The sequence below is a fragment of the Mytilus edulis genome, chromosome 6, assembly GCF_963676685.1.
Source record: "Mytilus edulis chromosome 6, xbMytEdul2.2, whole genome shotgun sequence".
NCBI classification, from domain to species: domain Eukaryota; kingdom Metazoa; phylum Mollusca; class Bivalvia; order Mytilida; family Mytilidae; genus Mytilus; species Mytilus edulis.
This window is the reverse complement of record NC_092349.1, coordinates 39,129,372-39,150,429: the sequence shown is the minus strand read 5'-3', so window position 1 is coordinate 39,150,429 and position 21,058 is coordinate 39,129,372. Positions and strand designations below refer to the sequence as shown.

Below are 21,058 nucleotides of genomic sequence, written 5' to 3'. Positions count from 1 at the left end.
TGCAAACATACCCGACATTTGTATCCGAAATTAGTGAAAGTACTAGATATCCGGTTTGAAAATGGACGGAAAAGAAAAAAATGAGAAAAATGTTGTTGTTGCAAAAACTCCTGCAGAATTACAGAAAATGAGACTTGACAAATTAATGAAGAATCCAGTAAGTTAAGAAAGGTTCTATCACAGTAAACGGCGTATCATTGGGTTTAATAGGTTCTTCTTCGTCAGGTTGGGAACATCTCTTCAAATGAGGGATAACACCTAAATGTAATGACTATTCTGAGAGGTTGAAATCAAGTGATAAACAAAAATTCTATTAAATCTACATCTGCATGGTAAGTCAGATCACATATTGTCACTTAACGTTATTTGTTTTCTTATAATGATTTATATATAGTTTGATCTCTACTGTTTATCATTTGTCATGTTGTAAATACAGTACACACAGAGAGGATGTAATCTCATACTCCCTACACTGTGTAAAAACTTGGTGTCACACCAGGAAACTCCAGCAACACTCTCCAAATCTTGGGAGGAAATTGGGAGAAACTTGGAGTAATTCCTCCCTTAAACTCCTTAATTGTTTATTACCTTGGTGTGGTTTCTCCCAACACCATGATTTTTATTGCTATGTTTACCTTTGAAGTGTGCCAGTAGTTAATGACTACAATAAACATTTCTTGTGTTTCCTGTCATTAAATGACAGTCACAAAAATGATGAAAAGTGTGAGATTTGTTAAATTTAATCAGAGACATATTATAATCTGATTTTATTAAAGAATCCTGCACAACTTTTTTTTATTAAAAATATATTCAGCATTTGTTCTGACAGTGTTGGTTTTTCATACAGAGCTAAGAAACATTATTAAAACAAACAAAACACAAAACATCACAAGTAAGTGGAGTATACTTAATAGAAAATAAAGACATATATATCAGTATATTTTAATTGAATTTATTCATTTTTTATTTTATATAAATTTAAATAATAAATAAAGATTATTTAAATATAATATGTATGAAATTTATCAACATTATTTTATTTTATTCATTTTTTTTTGTATCATTACTATTGTTTTTTAAACCATGTATATATTAATATCTATATGTTTAAACTGACTATAAATGCAACTTATTGTAAATATCAAGTTGCCATTCTTAATTATGAGATTATGAAAGAATGTAAATAATTTTCCAATCTAAAAATACTTTTTGTATATAATTTTTTAAAATAATTTCATTCACCCTTTTTTATAGCTTTCAGAAATAGAAACTAAATAGGAAATGATTGAAATGGGAAGAAGTTGACATGTATATGTCACTGTCAGACCATGCAGTCGTGCTTTGTTGATTTTTATTACTTTTAACTGCAATCAACGGGTCATAAAACCCTCCCAGATGGGAGTAATTACTTGGTGTTTTTTGGGAGGGAAGTCTGTGTTTCACAGTGTGACACTGTGCTACACCAGAATCAGTGTTGGGAGTATGAGATTACATCCTCTCTGTGTGTACTGTATGTTTTCGTTGTTATAGCAGATGTATGCTTTTTGCAATAAAGTATCCTCAATCTTATGGCATTATGGCACAACTGTTCTCATTGGTGCATATTACGCCTTATGTGAATCTTCCTCCATGTAATTTCCTCCAGGTACAGTACGTACTTTAATTTTGTTTTTGCTGTTGCGATTGAGGTTGCAGATATTCTGGTAATTCAAATCCTCCTGTTTTTGCAAGGAAGACCAAAATGATTTCTAACTTCCGTTCATATTCTTCTGTGTGTTCTTGTTCTAATCTAGCTAGTAGCTAGTAGGGTGCCTGTGTTTATATTACGGATTTGATTTCCTCAGTAATTGGGTGGTACATTTCTTCTCTGTAACATTCATAGTTCCACAGCTGCATAACTCGGTGGTGTTTTGCCCTGTGTGTTGTTTGTAGTAATTTAGCGTGGAATAACCAGTTCTTAATTGTATGAAGATACTGAAGATTTTTTTTGTTGGGAGGGAAATCAAAGATTGGGATGTTTTTGACATATACATGATATATATGGTGTTACATGTATATCAAAAAGGTCTCTTCCAGTGTTGCCTATCTACCATCGTCTTTGTCACTTCAGCATGACACTCTTGTGTGCAGCTTGTTTAACGTTTTGAAGGGTAATTTTGTTGTTTATTGGCAAGAGTTGTGTTGCTTCTTCATTCAAAGAAAATTGTTGATTTTAACCACATTGGCTAATCATGCTAATGGTCAGGTGCATTTTCTCCTCACAGCTCTTTAAAACAATGTAAAAAAAATGATTAAAAATTTAGTGTGTGAAATCATGAAAATTTATATGACTTTAAATTTTGAATAATTCATTAAGGAATATTTCTTTCACAATTTATGATAATAAATTTAAATTATTTTCTGTTTTCAGTCAAAAGAAGTTTTTATTCCTGAGTCATCACAAGAAAGAAAGCCTCGTGATCCACTGGAATTTATAAGAAATGTTTGGGGTAAAAGGAAAGATTTATCTAGAATAGATGAACAAATCAAGTTGACCTAAATTTATTTCTAGAAGGAATAAAAAAGACCATACACAAACACAGTAAAAATAACCCAAATATTTACCTTCTTAAGGGGTAAAAAAACCCAACTATTTAACAGGAACACAATGAAGTTAACATTCCAGAAGGGGTTAAAAATATGCTCAAACACACAATGAAGACAACTAAAACATACTTTTCAGAAGGAATAAAAGAACATACTAAAATACACAATGAAAAAAACAACCTAAAATCTATCTTCCAGAATTCGAAGGGCTTGAAGGGTAAAAAGGAACATACACAAGAAATATCGGTCCTACTAAAAAGCGCCTGGGGAAAGAAAAAGCGCCCGGGGAAAAGAAAAAGCGCCCGGAGAAGAAAATTAGCGCACGGGAGAAGAAAATAATAATATTTTATAACAATTTTTTTTTTCCTTAAAAAATAACTAATCATTGCTTGTTTTGTCCTTAATATAAATGGGGATATGTATATTTTGTTACTAAAAATAATCGGTGCCTGAGGTCTTATATTTTCGCAACTGCATGGTGAACATTTTTTTATACAGATGCTGAGATAGATTTATTATATCTTTTTATAAAACTAAAACTGTTTCAATGGCTATGGTTATCAGGGTTTTAATGCTTAGACTTAGATTTAAACCAAACACCTGCTTTTTACCCCCTTATTTTAACTACTGTACATGTATAGTACTGCTTTTTTGCCGATTTATTATGTGTACCTCTTTTGATTTTGATTAAATTAATATTTATCTGTGAAATTTGAGTTGTCTTATACATACTTTTTTCATTTTGATATCGTTTTTGAAAAAACATGTCTTTTGATGTCTTACTTGTTATAAATCTTCCGCATAAACTGTGATCCATTATTATCAGTCTTTCGAAATGGTATTCATATATTTTTGTTAAAATTGAAATATTCATACTTGTTTTTGTGCTTTATTACAAAGGTCTTTTATATGAATTTGCAAATTACTTGTCTAAAATAAAAAAAAATCTATGTCCATAACTTAACAAAGTTGTCTCATGCCAATAAAATATCTATATATTTTCTCTCAGGGTTGGCAAAGTATTACCCGCCCGGGAATTACCGGGTGGGAAAACCCGGGTTTTCCCGGGCTGGGCAATACTCTAAGAAATGGGGAATCCTGGGCAATACTGGGCAATATGATTTTTTAAGCTTATTTTAACACAAAATAGTTAAGTCTTGGTGTAGTTTCATAGTATTACAGCTAAATTTACTTTTTATACAGATAACCATTGACAGTCATTTCTAAAAGAATGAAAAATTCAATTTCATTCCCTTCTATATAGACAAAATACAAGATTTGCACATTTAAGGAAACCTTGTTAATTACCAAGCATTGTTTCTATATTAATCCATACTTTGAAAGAAAAAAATATATTGCAATGTTTTAGTGAATTGTTCATTTCAAATGTTATACATTCATATTGCTAAATAAACACCCTAAGGGGTCATACCATTAACAAATATAGAATTGAAAGGGCTGATTATTGTTACATAAACAAATCTGCATTCTAATCTGAATAATTATTTACTAATTAGTGACAGGGTGTCTTCCTCCTATTCCCACTTTTTAAAAATACTATTCCTTCTATTCCCACTTGCAAATAACAATAGATGTTTTGATAAATAATTTGTTTTTATAACAATCAGGGTTAATTAGAATTTCACCTAAGATTTACCTGTATTTTTTTTTTTAAAGCATAACATATTTGGTACACCATGTACACTGTTTGGGTATAATACCTTGTTTATTTGTAATATGTTTCTTTTTTCATCAAATTGATACTTAGAAATAGAGAAAAATTATGATAAATAGATTGGAGTTAGATTTATTTTTAAACTTTTGAATTTGTACTTAAAAATGAAGAAAAATTATGATAAATAGATTGGAGTCAGATTTATTTTTAAATCTTTGAATTTGTAACTTTAAAAAATTGTCTGCTTTACTAATAAATCATGATATAAATAATATTATAACCAAGTATAATCTTATATGTATATATATATATATCTTTATTCTCACAAACCAAATTACAGAAAGGTATAGAGATAATTATACATATTTCAATACAATTACATAAATAAATAATGTATGAATGTAGATAGAGGCATTCACAATTGTTCACCCAGAAAAGTTCAATTTGTTATTGATCTCCTTAATAAGTTTACAAAGTTCGTTCAGTTCTGTACATTTTGGGGAATTCATGATCATTAAGTCATAAAACTTCAATGTGTTTGTTCTATTTCTATAATAATAATTGTAAAATGCAATACATTGTTTTCTATAATTATCGAAAGCTGAACAATTAAAAATGTAATGGTATTCATCACCAATGGCATCTGAATTACACAATACACATTTTCTGTTTTCTCTTTCTATGTTTTGCCATCTTCCAGTTTCTTTTGGAGATTTCATGTTCAAAGTTCCAAATTTAAGAAATAAGGATATCTGCCGGTCATCCAAAATAAATGTTTCTCAAACTCCAAAGTAACTTTAAATAAACGATAATTTAATGCTTTTGGTGATTCCTGTTGGCTTAAGATGTGGAATAAAAGTATACTTTAAAATATAATTACTTGGACCAATAATCAAAGATGTAAAATAATGGGTGAAAACTGTTAACTTTACTTCATTATTTATCTTGTTTAAAAAAAAAAACAGAATTTAAACAGATGCAAAAATAACTTATTACCTGTTCTAATAAAAAAAAACCTGGTCAATTAACAGTTGATTAAAAAATGTTTGTACAGTATAATCCTTTGTTTGCACAAGTTTTCCTTCTATTCCAACATGAAATTTTACCTTTTCTTACCAGATTTATAAAAAGTGGGAATAGAGGGAATGAACCAGTGACAGTACATAGACATTATGTAAATATAATTTTTCTTACATGTAATTGTTAATCCTTAATAGGAGTTATTGTTTATATATTTAAAAAAAAACAATTTTTGCTTTATATTTACAGTTTTACCAATCCAAATAAACAAAATTGGTTATATATATCTCGAATGTATAACATTTGTGTTTTATCACTGAATACTCTATAAAATTCAGACCAGTATTTTATATTACCCAGTATTGCCCAGTATTACCCACTAAAACCCGGGTTTTCCCAGTATTTCCCACTGGGCTGGGCAATACTCATAAAACCCGGGTTTTTGCCAACCCTGTTTTCTCTGGGCGCTTTTTCTGTTCCCCGGGCGCATTTTAGTAGGACCCAGAAATATACCTTCCAGGAGAGCATGGAGAGTAAAAAAGAACCTATACAAATAAAAGATATTATATATATGTATAAAACACACAACAAAGACAATCCAACTTTACTTCCTAGTGGGGGTAATGGAACATTCAAACACTACAAAATGGTGAGGTAAAAAATATTTAAATGAAATACAATGATTTATTTGTTACAGACCTCACATGCAGTTTTGACTTTTGTACAGTCTATCATTACTTTTTTTTCAGCATGTCACATTTAAATGATTTTCACCACCTCTATGAAGCAGCGCCAACTATATTAGTAGTGGTGATTTACACTGTAACATGCATAAAATTCTGAATTTACACTACAATATATATATGTTATGTATTAAGATTTTTTATTACTAATATTACCACATTACAAAATACTTTTCATACAGGATAACATCTACCTGTATTTAAGATAATTGCACCCATTTTCTAGCATTTTTGCCATTTCTTGACAGGTTCCAGCGCAGGAGCAGGAAGTGGAGATTTCCATGTTTACCGAGGAGTAAGGCGGAGAGAATATGCTAGGCAGAAATATGTAGATGAAAAATTTGAACGAGTAAGATTAATAAACACCTGTTGTATATGCACAATACTTATTCATAATCATGATAATGCTAGATGTATATATACAACAATACCTGTCAATAGAATCTATACAACAATTTTTTTTTGACAGATCACTTTCAAGAATCAAGGTGCTTGTAAGCGCTGAGGGTAAAGATTGCTTCAATTTAACAGTGGGCATTAAAATTAAATATTGCATTAGTTGTAGTTGATTTAACAGCAATTCTAGACAAAGGAAGATAACTTCAATGAGTTTTAAAGATGACTTTAGCAATGACATCATTTATATTTTTAGAACAAATATTAGATTACTGTGCATGCACATTGCAAAAGTTATGTAATTTTCCTCACAAGTGTAACATCATTTTGTGCCTTGAATATCTGAGCATATATTACATCGATAAATATCTGGAAATGTTTATGGATAGGATGTATAGAATGTTATGATCAATGCACTATATTTTGTGTATCAAAAAAGGTAGTGATAAGCCTTGGAAGATTTAGATATCATGTCAATTCATAAGATTTTGATTGCATGAACCTAAAAACTGTCTCAGTCTTAACATTCATGAAATTTAAATGGTAAATTTGTAAGCGTTTATATGTATTTGTCAATTAATAAATTATGCAATCATTCAAAACCCTACAGGTGAGGTTGACATGTAGTAGGAATTGGTCCTACTTTTTAGTATCAGTTGACCTTGGTAATAACAAATGTTAAATGTATTTGAATTTTCAAATTTTGTAATCTGATGAACATGATGAATGTTATTTCCAGAAATTTGTTATGTACTCTGGAATATGTACCTGAAACAGACAGAAACAGGACTTACAATATTTCTTTAAGCAAATTTTATTTCTAATATTCATCTTATAAATAGTATTTCACGATTAAATGCTTTGCATGCATACCTATAGAAAATTTATACTTTGTTTGATATAAACATTCATGGTACACTGTATGCTTTGATGCATAAAATACACTTAGTATAACTATTAACAATGGATGGAAAGATAACAAGTTCATACAAAGGTATGTTACTACTCATGGGTTACTGCTTTTTTTTTATAGCTTCATTATACATAAATACAGTTGACTTAAATGTGCTTTAGCCAATTAAACAAAATATTCACTATCACCAAGCATGAATATTAAATCATAAAAACCAGATTATGGATGTTTTACGAATATCAAAAAAAAAATCCACACACATATATGCAAAAAGAACAACAAAGGGAAGAGTAAATGTCAACACTTGAAAGACATCTCTAAAAATGGATTGATTCTTTTACAGTATTACCTACATTCTTGGAAAATAAAAAGAAATTTCAATACAGTATATGCTGAATATATATTTTTGTTTAGGATAATGCTGATGCAGAATATCAGAAGAAGCTGGAGAAGAACCAAACAGAGGCAGAAATCAGGACAGCAAAGAAAAGGGCTAAAAGGTTGTTAGAATATACATTGTGATTGGGAACAAGAAAAAGATATGAATAATAGCAATAAGGGATGGTGTAGAGTGATATTTTGAACTGTCAGTTTTGGCATGCAAATGAAGGCATTTTACTCTGTAAAACACATTGTGGATAAATATATTAGTGCGATTACTTATTTTTAGGGCTTAAGGGAAATTAGTTAATGCTAGTAAAATCTGTAAATGAAATGAAATTTACAAAAGTAACCTTTATAAAACCATTTTAAAGAGTCTTGTATTTATCTTATAGGTAATTTTGATGTTTAGTTGTTTAAGTCATGCCCCTGACTGTCTGTTTGATCTAGGAATTTAATTAAAATTTTTTTTATTTAAAACTATATGACAATTTTCCATACTCTTCAGCCAACAAAAGTTACATTGCTTGGATACATTACTTGATAATTACAACTATAATTTTCATTTGCCTTGATTTTTTTCTCTTTTTATGAATATTTTCAAATTGTTCTTATATTGTGTTGAGTCCAAATGCTGAAAAATGAAATTTATAGTAGTACTTCATGTACTTATAGCGTAATTTATCCTGATTTAGAGTAATTTCTTGCAATTTGATTGGCTGGTATTGTCCAAATAAATTTCAGTACAATTTTTTATTACATCAATTCGCATTATCTCCCTTATTTATTACGTCAATTGGAATTATCTCCCTTACACCATTGCTTTATAGTCCTAATGTTTTTAATTTTTCACAGTTTTAGATTAAATATCTAAATATATTTGGTTGATATTGTTCTAATATTTAATTTGAATATAATAATATGTAATATATAACAAAATCAGGATAAATTCGTTACACACTGTGTAATTAATAGCATCCAAGCAATGTAATCGTTGTTTCAATGTTTATTCAAATGAAGAAGGCCATAATGGCCAAAATATTTTTATACAACAGCAAAAAAATTTGCGGTCGTATATTGGTATCACTTTGTTGTCAGCGTCGTCCGAAAGACGGATGATAATAACTTTAGTATAAGTAAACAGACATCAATAAAATTTTAACACAATGTTTATTACCACAAAAGGAAGCTTGGAATTGATTTTGGGGGTTATGGTCCCAAAGGTTAGGGGCCCACAGGGCCCAAAAATAGCATTTATCTAGTGTCAGAACAATAAGTTGTGTATAAGTATTTCAATTGTTCTGAAATTGTACCACAATTTTAAATACCATAAGTAGAAGGTTGAGATATATATTTTGAGGGTTATGGGGCAAACAGTAATAGGAATAAAGGGCCATAAAGGGGCCAAAAACACATTTTTGTAGTTTCAAGTCAATAATTGGAGTTATCTTTCTTTGTCCAGAATGGTTGTTGAATCATCTAAAACCAATGCTTTATATAATCTTCTTTGAAAATTGGAGTTATCTTTCTTTGTCCAGATTAGAAGTTGAATCAACTTAAATCAATGCTATATATACAATATATACAATGCAATGTTCACTTTACTACCAACTGATAAATTAAAGCAGTCTTTACCAGGGCTCACACTACTTCAGAATTATAGGGAGAAGTGACTTCTCTTTTTGAAACTGATAGGGAGAAGTGGTGAGATTTGAAAGAGAAGTGCTCATTCAAGCGGTGCGCTACAATGTTTGGATTTTACAATAGTATAAAGGGCCATATGTAAATTATGTTCTTTTTATGTTGTTCAATTCATATGAGTAAAAAATTACAATTAAAGTAACATTTGAAACTTAAGGTTCTTGTGAGAAGCTACCAACTAGATATCTAGCACTAAAAAAAAAAAAAATATTTTAAAAAATGTAAAGAAATTATAATATATCAATTACAATTTAATTAAAAATTATCTTGTGTATGAAATTCAGTGTTTCTCATAAAAAAATATAAAAGTTATTAAGCTGGGCCATAATATATTGATATTAGTATAATAGTCTCAGAGTTAAGCAACTTTAATCAATAGTTCATGTAGTTTGAAACAATCCATAAAAAAATATAGGGAATTATATACACCAATCAATTAGATGTAACCAAAAGTCTCTTAATGCGTGTGGAATGCGTAATTTTCCCCTTTGGGATCAATATTCTTCTGTCAGCTGTTCCATTCATAGCTGGTCCGGTTCAGATCCGTAGTTTAGAAATCGGTCAATGGCGGACGAATGCAAGAAAATTTACAAAAATAAACGATGTTTGACAAGTTATTTGGAAAGGAACATGACGGTTTTAATGCAATAAATGGATTAAACATTTACTGGAGGCAACTTTTGTCACGTTTAAATGAAGTAACAAACTTATTTTGCCGCCGAAATTTAGGTTGATGTACGTTTTCGAGTAACAAGCATCGAAACTTGCGGAAATGCACAAGTGATAAAAAGTTGTATTTTTATCAAATAACCTGCTACACACTGCGAAGACAATGCTTCAACCTCTTTTCTAAAGATAATGAATCGTTTATGTCTGAATTTCTTTAATTATCAGTAAAAAATTGATGTTTCATCAACTTGGTAAAAATTGAAAATGTCCGATGACGGAAGCGACTGAAAGCGACTATCGTCAAGAACAGGGCGACTTGATTTCGCTTTTGGGGGTCGGGGAAAGCGAAGTGACGGTCGGGAAGGCGACTTCTTCGCCCAAGTCGCCTGGTAGCGTGAGCCCTGCTTTACCATTCAGTGATTACAAGCACTTTGATTACCATTCTAGGGTTATGCCCCTTTCCAAGTGGAAAAATTGAAGAATTTTTTAGTTTCTGTTCTCTTAACTTAAGTTTGTCTCAACTAAATTTAATGAAATAAATGTGTATATAATGCTTATAACCTCTAAACTCAGTTTAAGTTCAATTTTTTGGCAGCTTCACTTTTACAGTTCTTGAGTTATGTCCCTTAATAACGTTATATGCTAGTGGGGGGCATCATCTGTGTCCAAATCCCCATTTATTTTTTTAGAAGTTACTATTAATTAATATTAATTTTAACCATGACTGTATGACATTTTATATTTTAATATTTTATGATGTATTTAAATGAGTAGTTATTGTTGCAAACTCTATTAGAAATTTGAATTGAGATCATTTTTGGAATAAGGGAAAGGGAGAAGTGAAAATTAAGTTGGGGTGGGGGTCAATTTTTTTTCTCATTTCAGATTTCAGAATTTAAAAAGAAAATTTCTTCAAATATTTTTTCTTTGAAAGGATTAATATTCAACAGCATAGTTAATTGCTCAAAAGCCAAAAAAAAATTTAAGTTCATAAGACCACATTCATTCTGTGTCAGAAACCTATGCTGTGTCAACTATTTAATCACAATCCAAATTCAGAGCTGTTTCCAGCTTGAATTTTGTGTCTATACTTGCCCCAACCGTTCAGGGTTGGACCACTGCGGTCGTATAAAGCTGCGCCCTGCGGAGCATCTGGTTGAAGGTTTAACTACACACAGTTGGAATAAAAGTTTAGCATAACATATATATGTTTGAACACAGACATGCCCTTACAAAACAACTCTCTTTAAACATTGATCCCAGGTTTACTAAAAAAACTACAAACATATTTGTTTTATTGTTCTAGTACACCATCACTGCAATGAAGAAGTAAAATATGGTTTATATTATATACACAATTCATCCAACATTTCCATTAGTGATTTCAGATCACTTTGAATGATCTAAGACTTTAATCTTTTTAGTTTTTTAGTTAGAAGACAACCTGTATTGCTATGCAGAAGAAAAAAAACTAAGTTATAAAATTCGAAGATGTGGTATTGCCAATGAGATAACAATCTTTTTATCTCGGAAAACATGAATTAACTATACTATTTCAAGTTTTAAACGTTGATAATAATAGGTATATAATACTTTTTGGTTAATTGCAAAACCAGTATTTGATTTTAAATCTTGACAAATGAGTAACAAATTAACCTTTTTACCAGATTGAAGAAAAAGCAGAAGCAAAAAGGCAAGAAACCCAAAAAGGAACAAGAAGAGAAAGAAGAATCAGGTATGGCATTTCCTGTTTGGTTTAATTGTAATGCTGTCACATTCTAACAAGCTTTAAGGGGCCAGCTGAAGGACACCTCCGGGTGCGGGAATTTCTTGCTGCATTGAAGACCTGTTGGTGACCTTCTGCTGTTATCTGTTCTGTGGTCGGATTGTTGTCTCTTTGACACATTTCCCATTTCCATTCTCAATTTTATTACTAGCTAAAAAAAAAATGCAGAATAGGGGAAAATCAATCACAAGTTGAAGAAAAATAGACAATACTAAGGGGAAAAAAATAAACACGGTGATGTGTCTAGCCTTTATAGGATTTTGATATTATGATAAAATTAGAATAAAGTCAATGAGCCATGAATGAAGAGCTGGACCGTAAAAACTTTAGTGGAAATGAGAAATGAAATGCTACAATATAAAACAACTGCATATCAAATACCATAGAATTGTCATAAGTAGTTCTCTTTTTAATTGTCCTCAAACAAACATTAGCATGTAAATGATGCAATTTCAAAAGTCAATGAACAATGATAAGAGAGGGAGGCCAGAGATGTGCCAATACTAATATATATGCATATCAAATATCATTGAGCTACCACTATTGGTTCCCCTTGAAGTGACCTAATCACAAATTAAGACATAATTGAAAAGCTGCTGTCATTGAAGGAAATGCCTTGCCCTGTTAACTTCATTTAGGCAAGACAGAAATGTCAAAAAGACCAACTACAGTTCACTCAAAACAGAAAAATAAATCATATCATTGCAATCCATCTTAAAACAGGAGTTAATCCTGACATTCTCTAAGGGGAATTAGTTTCTGCTTCACTACTTACACTCTTCATGTTTCTCTAATATTAAAGCTGAAAAGATTAATTAAGGAAAAGGGGAGAATTGTGGTTACTACAAATGGAACATTTTTATGGTCATATGTTACACAGTTAATAAAGTTATGATAGTGTCTATAAAATTTAAATATGAAGTTGCAACTTTTACATTAAAAATCCTTTTATTGAAAGCAGTTAGGATTTATCAAGAATATCATTAAACGAAATGCAAGCCCATGAATAGGATGTCCATTTTAAGATGTATACTCCATATGTAGACCCTTATAGAATAGTTATACACAGAAATTGAAAGTTCACAGTATTACAGAAATAACTAAATATCTTAAACAAATGCAAAGTTCCAGAAATGGACAGAATAAAAAACAAGTTTCATTTAAGTACCGGCAAATGTGTAAGTCACATGACTTTGAACTTATCTTTATGTTTCTATTATCTCCATTCAGTTTTTGTGTACCCGACCAATAAACAGAGATCATCTTGATTTTAGTTCATTTCATGGATCATGGATTATCTTTGAATTTTTAAATGCTTACATCTGTTTTTAAAATATCAAATACAATTTGTGCTAGAAAATTAACATGTTGATCTGACTTCAGAGGTTTGTCATGTATAAATATGGAGTCTTCTATGAGGGTGGTAAAGGGTTATTTTCGTGCAACGTGTTTTGCCATTTTTATTTCACGTGCAGCCGTGAAAAAGGTTTGTTATTCACCGTGTTTCGTGAAATCGGTAAAAAGATCAACGTGCAAGACATTTTTAATTGTTGGTTCATCGAGAAATGGCAATTTTATTTCGCGGTCTTCCGTGCAGATACCCCCCCTTTACGTCCCTCTTCTATATTTAAGATCTTGTTAAATACCCTCACTCTAAGAGTGGAGCTATAGTGCATTAACCTTGTCTTTCTATGCATCTGACCATCTGCTCTCCTTTGACCTATAAATGTTTCTATCACAATTTTCTCCTTTAACAATATGGCTTCATACTTGGTAAATATATATAAATGAGTTGCAATATGTGAGTATTGTTCATATTTGCCAGACTCCTTAATTGTAGATACTATGTTAATCAACTTCAAATGTTTCGTTTCTCTTTACTCAAGTACTACGCAACAAAATAATTTAATTTGTAGATATCATGATAGACAACTCTTGCATTTCAGCCAAACACTATAGATGACTATTTAAGAAGATGAGACATTTTATTGAGTCTATTTGAAGATTACATTTGGATACAAATAAATATTCATGTAATTTTTTTTATTTTAGATGAAGAATCAGAAGATGAAGAAACTGAGGAATCTCGGGAACAAGATTGTGACAAGGGACACAACTCAAATCAGAATGGGGATATGGGATATAACTCGGAGGAAAATTGTGATACTGAAGTCAAGTCAGAAAAAAGTGAAAATCATAATGATAATAAGAGAAAAGGTTATAGAAGTAATAAACAGCATGCTCTTGTTGATGAAAAACAGTTTCAAATATCAGCAAATACAAATGGAAGCTAGTCATTAATTTATATACATGTAGTTGGTGTTTTAACTTTTTTAATGTATTTTATCATTTTTCATTCATACAAATAAATTTTAATGTGTCAGTAATAATTGATCATTTGTTTTACTCTGAACTATTAATTTGATGGCAGCTTTGAAATAGACTAATGTATGGTTAATGGTAGTTTATGATGAGTGTTTTTTTTTCAATGGGGATATTTAGATTGTGTTGTTGGCTGGTTTTTGTTGAGCCTGCGACTTTTGTCAATAGGTCTAGTATATTCGGTGTATAGAAGCACTGTAAGATGTACATGTCCAACTGGCAGGTGTCATCTGACCTTGACCTCATTTTCATGGCTCAGTGGTTATAGTTAAGTTTTTGTGTTTTGGTCTTTTTTTCGTATACTGTATTTAATAGGTCTACTATATTTGGTGTATGGAATGATTGTAAGGTGTACATGTCTAGCTGGCAGGTGTCATCTGACCTTGACCTCCTTTTCATGGCTCAGTGATTATAGTTAAGTTTTTGAGTTTTGGTCTTTTTTTCTAATTATATATATGCAATAGGTCAACTATATTTGGTGTGTGGAAATATTTTTTGACCTATATGTCAGTCACACAGGTCTTATTTGACCTTGTTAAGTTTTTGTGTGTTTGTCTTTTTCTTAAAACTAGAAGCATTAGGTCAACTATATTTGTTGTATGGAAGAATTGTTAGCTGTACATGCCTGCCTGGCATGATTCATCTGACCTTGACCTCATTTTCATGGTTCATTGGTCAATGTTTAGTTTTCTTGGTTAATGTTAAGTTTATGTGACAGTTGTAATAAAGCTTTATATTTAGGACTATCAACATGATATCAATGATTAGTAAAGAAGGCGAGACATTTCAGTGTGTTCACTATGCATATGGTTTCCCATGTCATACATATTTTGCCATAAGTGTTAGAATATGGTCATGTTCAGGTATTTTTATGGGCAAATTACAGCATAATATATATTACTGTTTATGGTTCCAAACCAATAGGGTTATGATGACCTTGACAGACAGCCCTGTTATTATGAATTGTAACAATACCCTATATCGTTACACCAACTATTCCCTAACCTGGCATAGTAGTGTAACAGTACTACATAAAAATAGAGTATGAAAATTAGTTGAAAAAGGCCTAACTCAACATACCGACAAATAGCAGAAAAACAGGTAAACAGCTAACAAAAACACAGACCGGATGTTGCAGGAAATTAATATATTCCTCATAACAAGAAAATACAAAGTACTGAGATTTGATACTTGAAGTATCTGACATCTAGTCCCAAAAAAATGACAACTAATAAAAAAAAGCATTTAAATGCATTTAAATATCAATCGGTACACATCTAACATCCAATGGATTTAGGATAAAAGACGTAATTAACAGTGGTAGAATTTCAGAGATCCATACACTTAATATATTAAGTGTATGGATCTCTTGCTTTTTCATGTGAGCCTAGTCTATGTGTTGAAGACCATACCTTGACCTATAATGGTTTTATTTATATAAATTTTGACTTGGATGGAGAGTTGTCTCATTGGCACTCATACCACATCTTCCTATAAGTACTTTATATAAGTTATAGTACTCCAGTTCATGTCTGGAAACCAAATGTCTTTGGGCGAAAACTCACCATTGCAAACTATGATATGGTTGCAAATTTTTGAAGTGGTATCTACACAACACGTTTAAAGTTAAGTTAAAACCCTAGCTATATATGTCAACAATATGTTTCAATTAACGAATCATTACTTAAAAACGCAGATTATTCAGATGTTCCGATGTAAGTGATATTATTTACACCTATATTTCATTGTAAAAGGTCTACATAAATTAACTCCTCTTTTTATACCATATATTTTACTACAATGACAAATTACTCTGATATTGCAAAAATGTTGTTCTTAATATATTCCATAACTGTCAAACAACTCATGATGATGTCTGCAACATTTTCAAAAGGTCAGCTACATCAACTTCACTTTTGGAAACCTTGGTAAGCAGGAAAACCAAGATCTGGAATATCGTTTTAAATAGGAGATATATATGCACAATATGCAGGTGCTGTTGGAAAATTGCTTTTGTTGAAGTCTTGATAAAGATAAGTGTATACATCACATACTGTGCAACTCAATTGTTAACAACATAACAAGGTAGTATGTGATTTTTTATTCTTAAAGCAGATATAAAACAAGCATAAAGTGAAAATGAAATATAACTAATGCAGCATCTAAAAAAACTGTACCTGTTCTCTAAGTTAAACAGTGAATTTACACATTATACTCCCTGTTCCAAAGTTTATCCAATTAAATATTCTCCTTATCAATATAAATAAACATATATTCATTTCTAGCAAAATGCAATTCGTAGTTTTATATTACTTTTCTTTGTTTAATATCAATTCAAATACATGGATTTTGAAATAATTTTATAATTGAGGAACATTTCTTAATAAAAAGAGTGCACCCACTAATATATCTCGCCTGCTTTACACATTATTCAATTTATGTTGATAGTCTGTAATAGAAAGGTTTTACTACAAGTATTATAAAGACTTATCATTATCAGTACTAAAATAAAGGCATTGTGAGATGAACCATGCCAGACAGACATGTACACCTTAAATCATTTCATACACCAAATATATTGGTCCTATAGCTTATAGTTCCCGAGAAACAGAGTAAACCACAAAATATTAAAATTGACCAATGAACATGAGGTCAAGGAAATATGAACCCTGACAGAAACAGATTTACTAACAATCAATTGACAGAAAAAACTGTTATTTTTGTTCAAAAAGTCACTTGACAATGAAATTGAGGTAATGGACAATAGACATGTAACAGAAGGAAACTTTATTACATTAAGGTATCTGCATACAATGAATGAAGCATTCCAGATCTTCTACTTTTTGAAAATTAAAGCTTTGTACAAATAGTTAATGCCATCAACATTGCTGAATTGTAATCCAATATTGTAATCCATATGTCTTGCATTTTGTGGTAGACGAGAGAATTAACAAGAGGCTCTCAAGAGCCTGAATCGCTCACCTGAATTTTTTTGGTTTAATCTCTCATCAATGATTATTTTGGCTTTTCAATTTATTTAAATGTTCTTTGAATCGTCCTATTTTCTTCAAAAGCAAAAAAAAAATCATTTTCTCCTATGTTCTATTTTAGCCATAGGAGCTATGTTTCTTGACATACAAGGAAATGAAATATAAAATTTATACTAGAAACTCTGAAACTCTAAAACTCATTTAGCCTAAGTTTGGCTGAAATTGATACAGCAGTTTCAAAGGAGAAGATTTTTTAAAGTAATTCAACATGATGAACAAATTGTGAAAAAAGTCTTTAAAGGGCAATAACTCCTTAAGAGGTCAATTGACAATTTTGGTCAAATTGACTTATTTGTAGATCTTACTTTGCTTAACATTTTTGCTATTAACAGTTTATCTGTATCTATAATAATATTCAAGATAATGACCAAAAACTGCAAAATTTCCTTAAAATTACCAATTAAGTGGCAGCAACCCAACAATGGTTTGTTTGATTCATCTGAAAATTTCAGGGCTGATAGATCTTGACCTAATGAACATTTTTACCCCATGTCAGATTTGCTCTAAATGCTTTCGTTTTTGAGATATAAGCCAAAAACTGCATTTGACCCCTATGTTCTATTTTAAGTAACAGCGGCCATGTTTTTTGACGGATAAAAAATCGAAGCATACACTTTGTGCAGGATAATCTAAGGAACAATCATGCTAAGTTTCATCCAAATCCATTCAGCAGTTTCAGAGGAGAAGGTTTTTTAAAGTTAGCAAATATGATGAACAAATTGTGAAAAATTGTCATTAAAGGACAATAACCCCTTAAGGGGTCAATTGACAATTTTGGTCATATTGACTTATTTGTAGATCTTACTTTGCTGATCATTTTTGCTGTTTACAGTTTATCTTTATCTATAATAATATTCAAGATAATGACCAAAAACTGCAAAATTTCCTTAAAATCACCAATTAAGTGGCAGCAACCCAACAATGGTTTGTTTGATTCATCTGAAAATTTCAGGGCTGATAGATCTTGACCTAATGAACATTTTTATCCCACGTCAGATTTGCTCTAAATGCTTTCGTTTTTGAGATATAAGCCAAAAACTGCATTTGACCCCTATGTTCTATTTTAAGTAACGGCGGCCATGTTTTTTGACGGATCAAAAATCGAAGCACACACTTTGTGCAGGATACTCTAAGGAACAATCATGCTAAGTTTCATTCAAATCCATTCAGTAGTTTCAGAGGAGAAGATGTTTGAAAAATTGTTAACGACGACAGACGACGACGACGACGACGACGACGACGACGACGGACGCCAAGTGATGAGAAAAGCTCACATGGCCTTTTAGGCCAGGTGAGCTCAAAATTCAATTAATTTTTTTTATATCATTATTTGCACATACCAATTAGCATTTCCAAATATTATGATAATTAATCTTGTTTATTTTTTGACAAGTTTTGAACAATTACATTAATAAATTCACACAAAAATGTCTTGACTATATTGTATATTCTTGATTTGTCTTTCAGTAATTTCTTGCCATTGTGCAGTAAGTTTTTCTGTGACTTGTGAATGTCACTTAGGTTTCTTCAATCTTATTTGAAAGGTTCTTTAATTAAACAATTTCTGAACATATATTCCAAAATTAATAAACAGCTGCGCCATGAGCACATGATACGCCTGTTGTCTTGTGTGTGAAGTTTTATGCCAAAAAAATCATAAATAGTTTCTGAGATATGGCACGACATGTAAAAACAACACTGCCTTTATATACTAAGCATTGGTTAAAAATAACCCGTTTTACACATACTGGCGTATAAAAACATTATTTATGAACATAAACATGTATAACCTTGACTATGACTATAAACACTCTAAAAACCTTTCAAATTTTCTTTTCTTAAACCTCTTCATTCTCCTTTCAAATGTTATCCAATAATACCAAGTCTATCAACTTTTAATTAAAAAAAATCAGCGATTTAAATCACTGATAAAATCTTTATGATAAAGGTCCTTTGAAATAATTCTAATGGTATTTTCCCAAAATATCTTACATATGATAGTTCATTTACTTGTTGTAGATGACTAGGGTTATCTGAAGCATAAGCCATTAATATTGTGAGGTATAACAATAACTTTAATGCCAGAAGGTCGGGACTAGGGATGTTACTATAGTTTGGATTAAATATTAAGGGGGAATATGGAAATACAAATTAAAATCTAAATACACTCACAGTTATCAATCAAAACTATTAATTTTCATAGAACTTTTGATTTTGACTTCTATACAAAGTACACTGATTGCTTTTGACATTTTGACTTTTCTAGAAAATTACCAAAAAAATAAGATATATGGTAGCATTTCAACACAGACATTTGTTAACCAATTCTCAGGTTTTAAATTGATTTCAGTATAATGTTTATGTACAAAACTGTCCAATTGTTACATGGATTAAATCACTTGTCTAAAAAACTTGCATCTAAATTATGATATTTTATTTACTTCTTTCTATTTAATTTCTTATTAACTATATTTATGTATTTATCATGTTTATTGTGGTAAATCATTGAAAGTTATCCAAAATGCAGTATCAATTACATTCATTTTGAAAATGATTTAAAATAATGTTAAAATTCAATTCAAATATTCAAAATATTTTAGGTTACTAAAATTAAACAAGCTTCTAATTGTTTATTTTTGCTTGATGAAAAACATTGAAATACAGAATCTTCTAACAGTATAGATATCCAATCACTGATAAACTTGTATCATTAATGTTTTTTAAGACAACTTCGAAAATCCAATCCATTAAAATAATACTTTACGCTCTATAACTGTGAAATGAAATAAATAAGCAATGTATACACAGTATAAAACGAATGATAAATGGTAAAAATTATTTACAAATAGAAATAAGATGAATATAAGATGTGATTAACAGAGACTTAAAAACAATGAAATTTGCAAATTGTGGAACTAAAATCATGGATAAGGAACATTTTTAAATAATAGAACATCTTTTATACTTTGCCAATATTTAGATTATATCATTTTTTTTAAAACTATAATAAAAGGGATAAGTTTCAGAGTTTTTGTTAACTTACAGGTTGTGCAATCATGGTCAGATTGTGAATAGATTGTTCATGAAAATTTAAATTTTGTGTAAATAGAAGAAAAACTGGATGATTAAAATTAAAGATAAAATTTGATCAAGTGTTCTTGGAAATATGATTTAAAATAAAATTGGTGTAACAGAATTCTTTTTCTTGATTTAAAACAAAGTATGTGAATTCACTATACATTCCTTTATATAAACAAGTTATCTCCCCTTATATGGTTGAGTTGAAAACAACTTTAATCATACAAGAACAAAATTTTAAAATATTTTTAGATAATAAAAACATCATTTAAATGCTTAAATGCATAGCTTTGTGGATGTTTTGGACAATGTTTGTCAATTTTGACTTTTAATAAATAGAAATTACATCAAATAAATAGAAATTACATCAAATAAATAGAAATTACATCAAATAAATAGAAATTACATCAAATAAATAGAAATTACAATCATTGTCAATTTTTTTTTCTTTTATCGTGGAAGTAGGATAGATGGATGCCTGTTTAACATCCAGTAGGAAATTAAATGTATAATTCAGGACAAAAACATAATATAATGTAATATGAATCTTTCTTAGTATATATTAAACAGACACAAGCACCAGATCATTCAACTTGCAATGCCATATGATAACAATCTGAATCATGGTGAATGAAATCTACATGATAATTTTGACTTCAAGAAAAATAAATTGGGCAT

General features: G+C 30.2%; 1 protein-coding gene across 1 annotated transcript; it reads left to right on the top strand.

The window, feature by feature from the left end:
- The first annotated feature begins 16 nt into the window (after positions 1 to 16).
- Positions 17 to 14,276, top strand: LOC139529086 (PRKR-interacting protein 1 homolog). The gene is made up of 6 exons (XM_071325344.1): positions 17 to 157; positions 2,411 to 2,489; positions 6,273 to 6,373; positions 7,748 to 7,833; positions 11,752 to 11,819; positions 13,923 to 14,276. The coding sequence occupies exons 1-6, from the start codon at positions 62 to 64 to the stop codon at positions 14,162 to 14,164; spliced, it is 672 nt and encodes a 223-aa protein (XP_071181445.1). The 5' UTR covers positions 17 to 61; the 3' UTR covers positions 14,165 to 14,276.
- Positions 14,277 to 21,058: the final 6,782 nt, after the last annotated feature.

Bases quoted from the DNA above. Each gene is read 5' to 3' on its own strand.
- LOC139529086 (XM_071325344.1), top strand. From the start codon at position 62: ATGGACGGAAAAGAAAAAAATGAGAAAAATGTTGTTGTTGCAAAAACT. The intron at 6,374-7,747 runs GTAAGATTAATA...ATTTTTGTTTAG, and splicing joins TAGATGAAAAATTTGAACGA to GATAATGCTGATGCAGAATA. The intron at 11,820-13,922 runs GTATGGCATTTC...TTTTTATTTTAG, and splicing joins AGAAGAGAAAGAAGAATCAG to ATGAAGAATCAGAAGATGAA.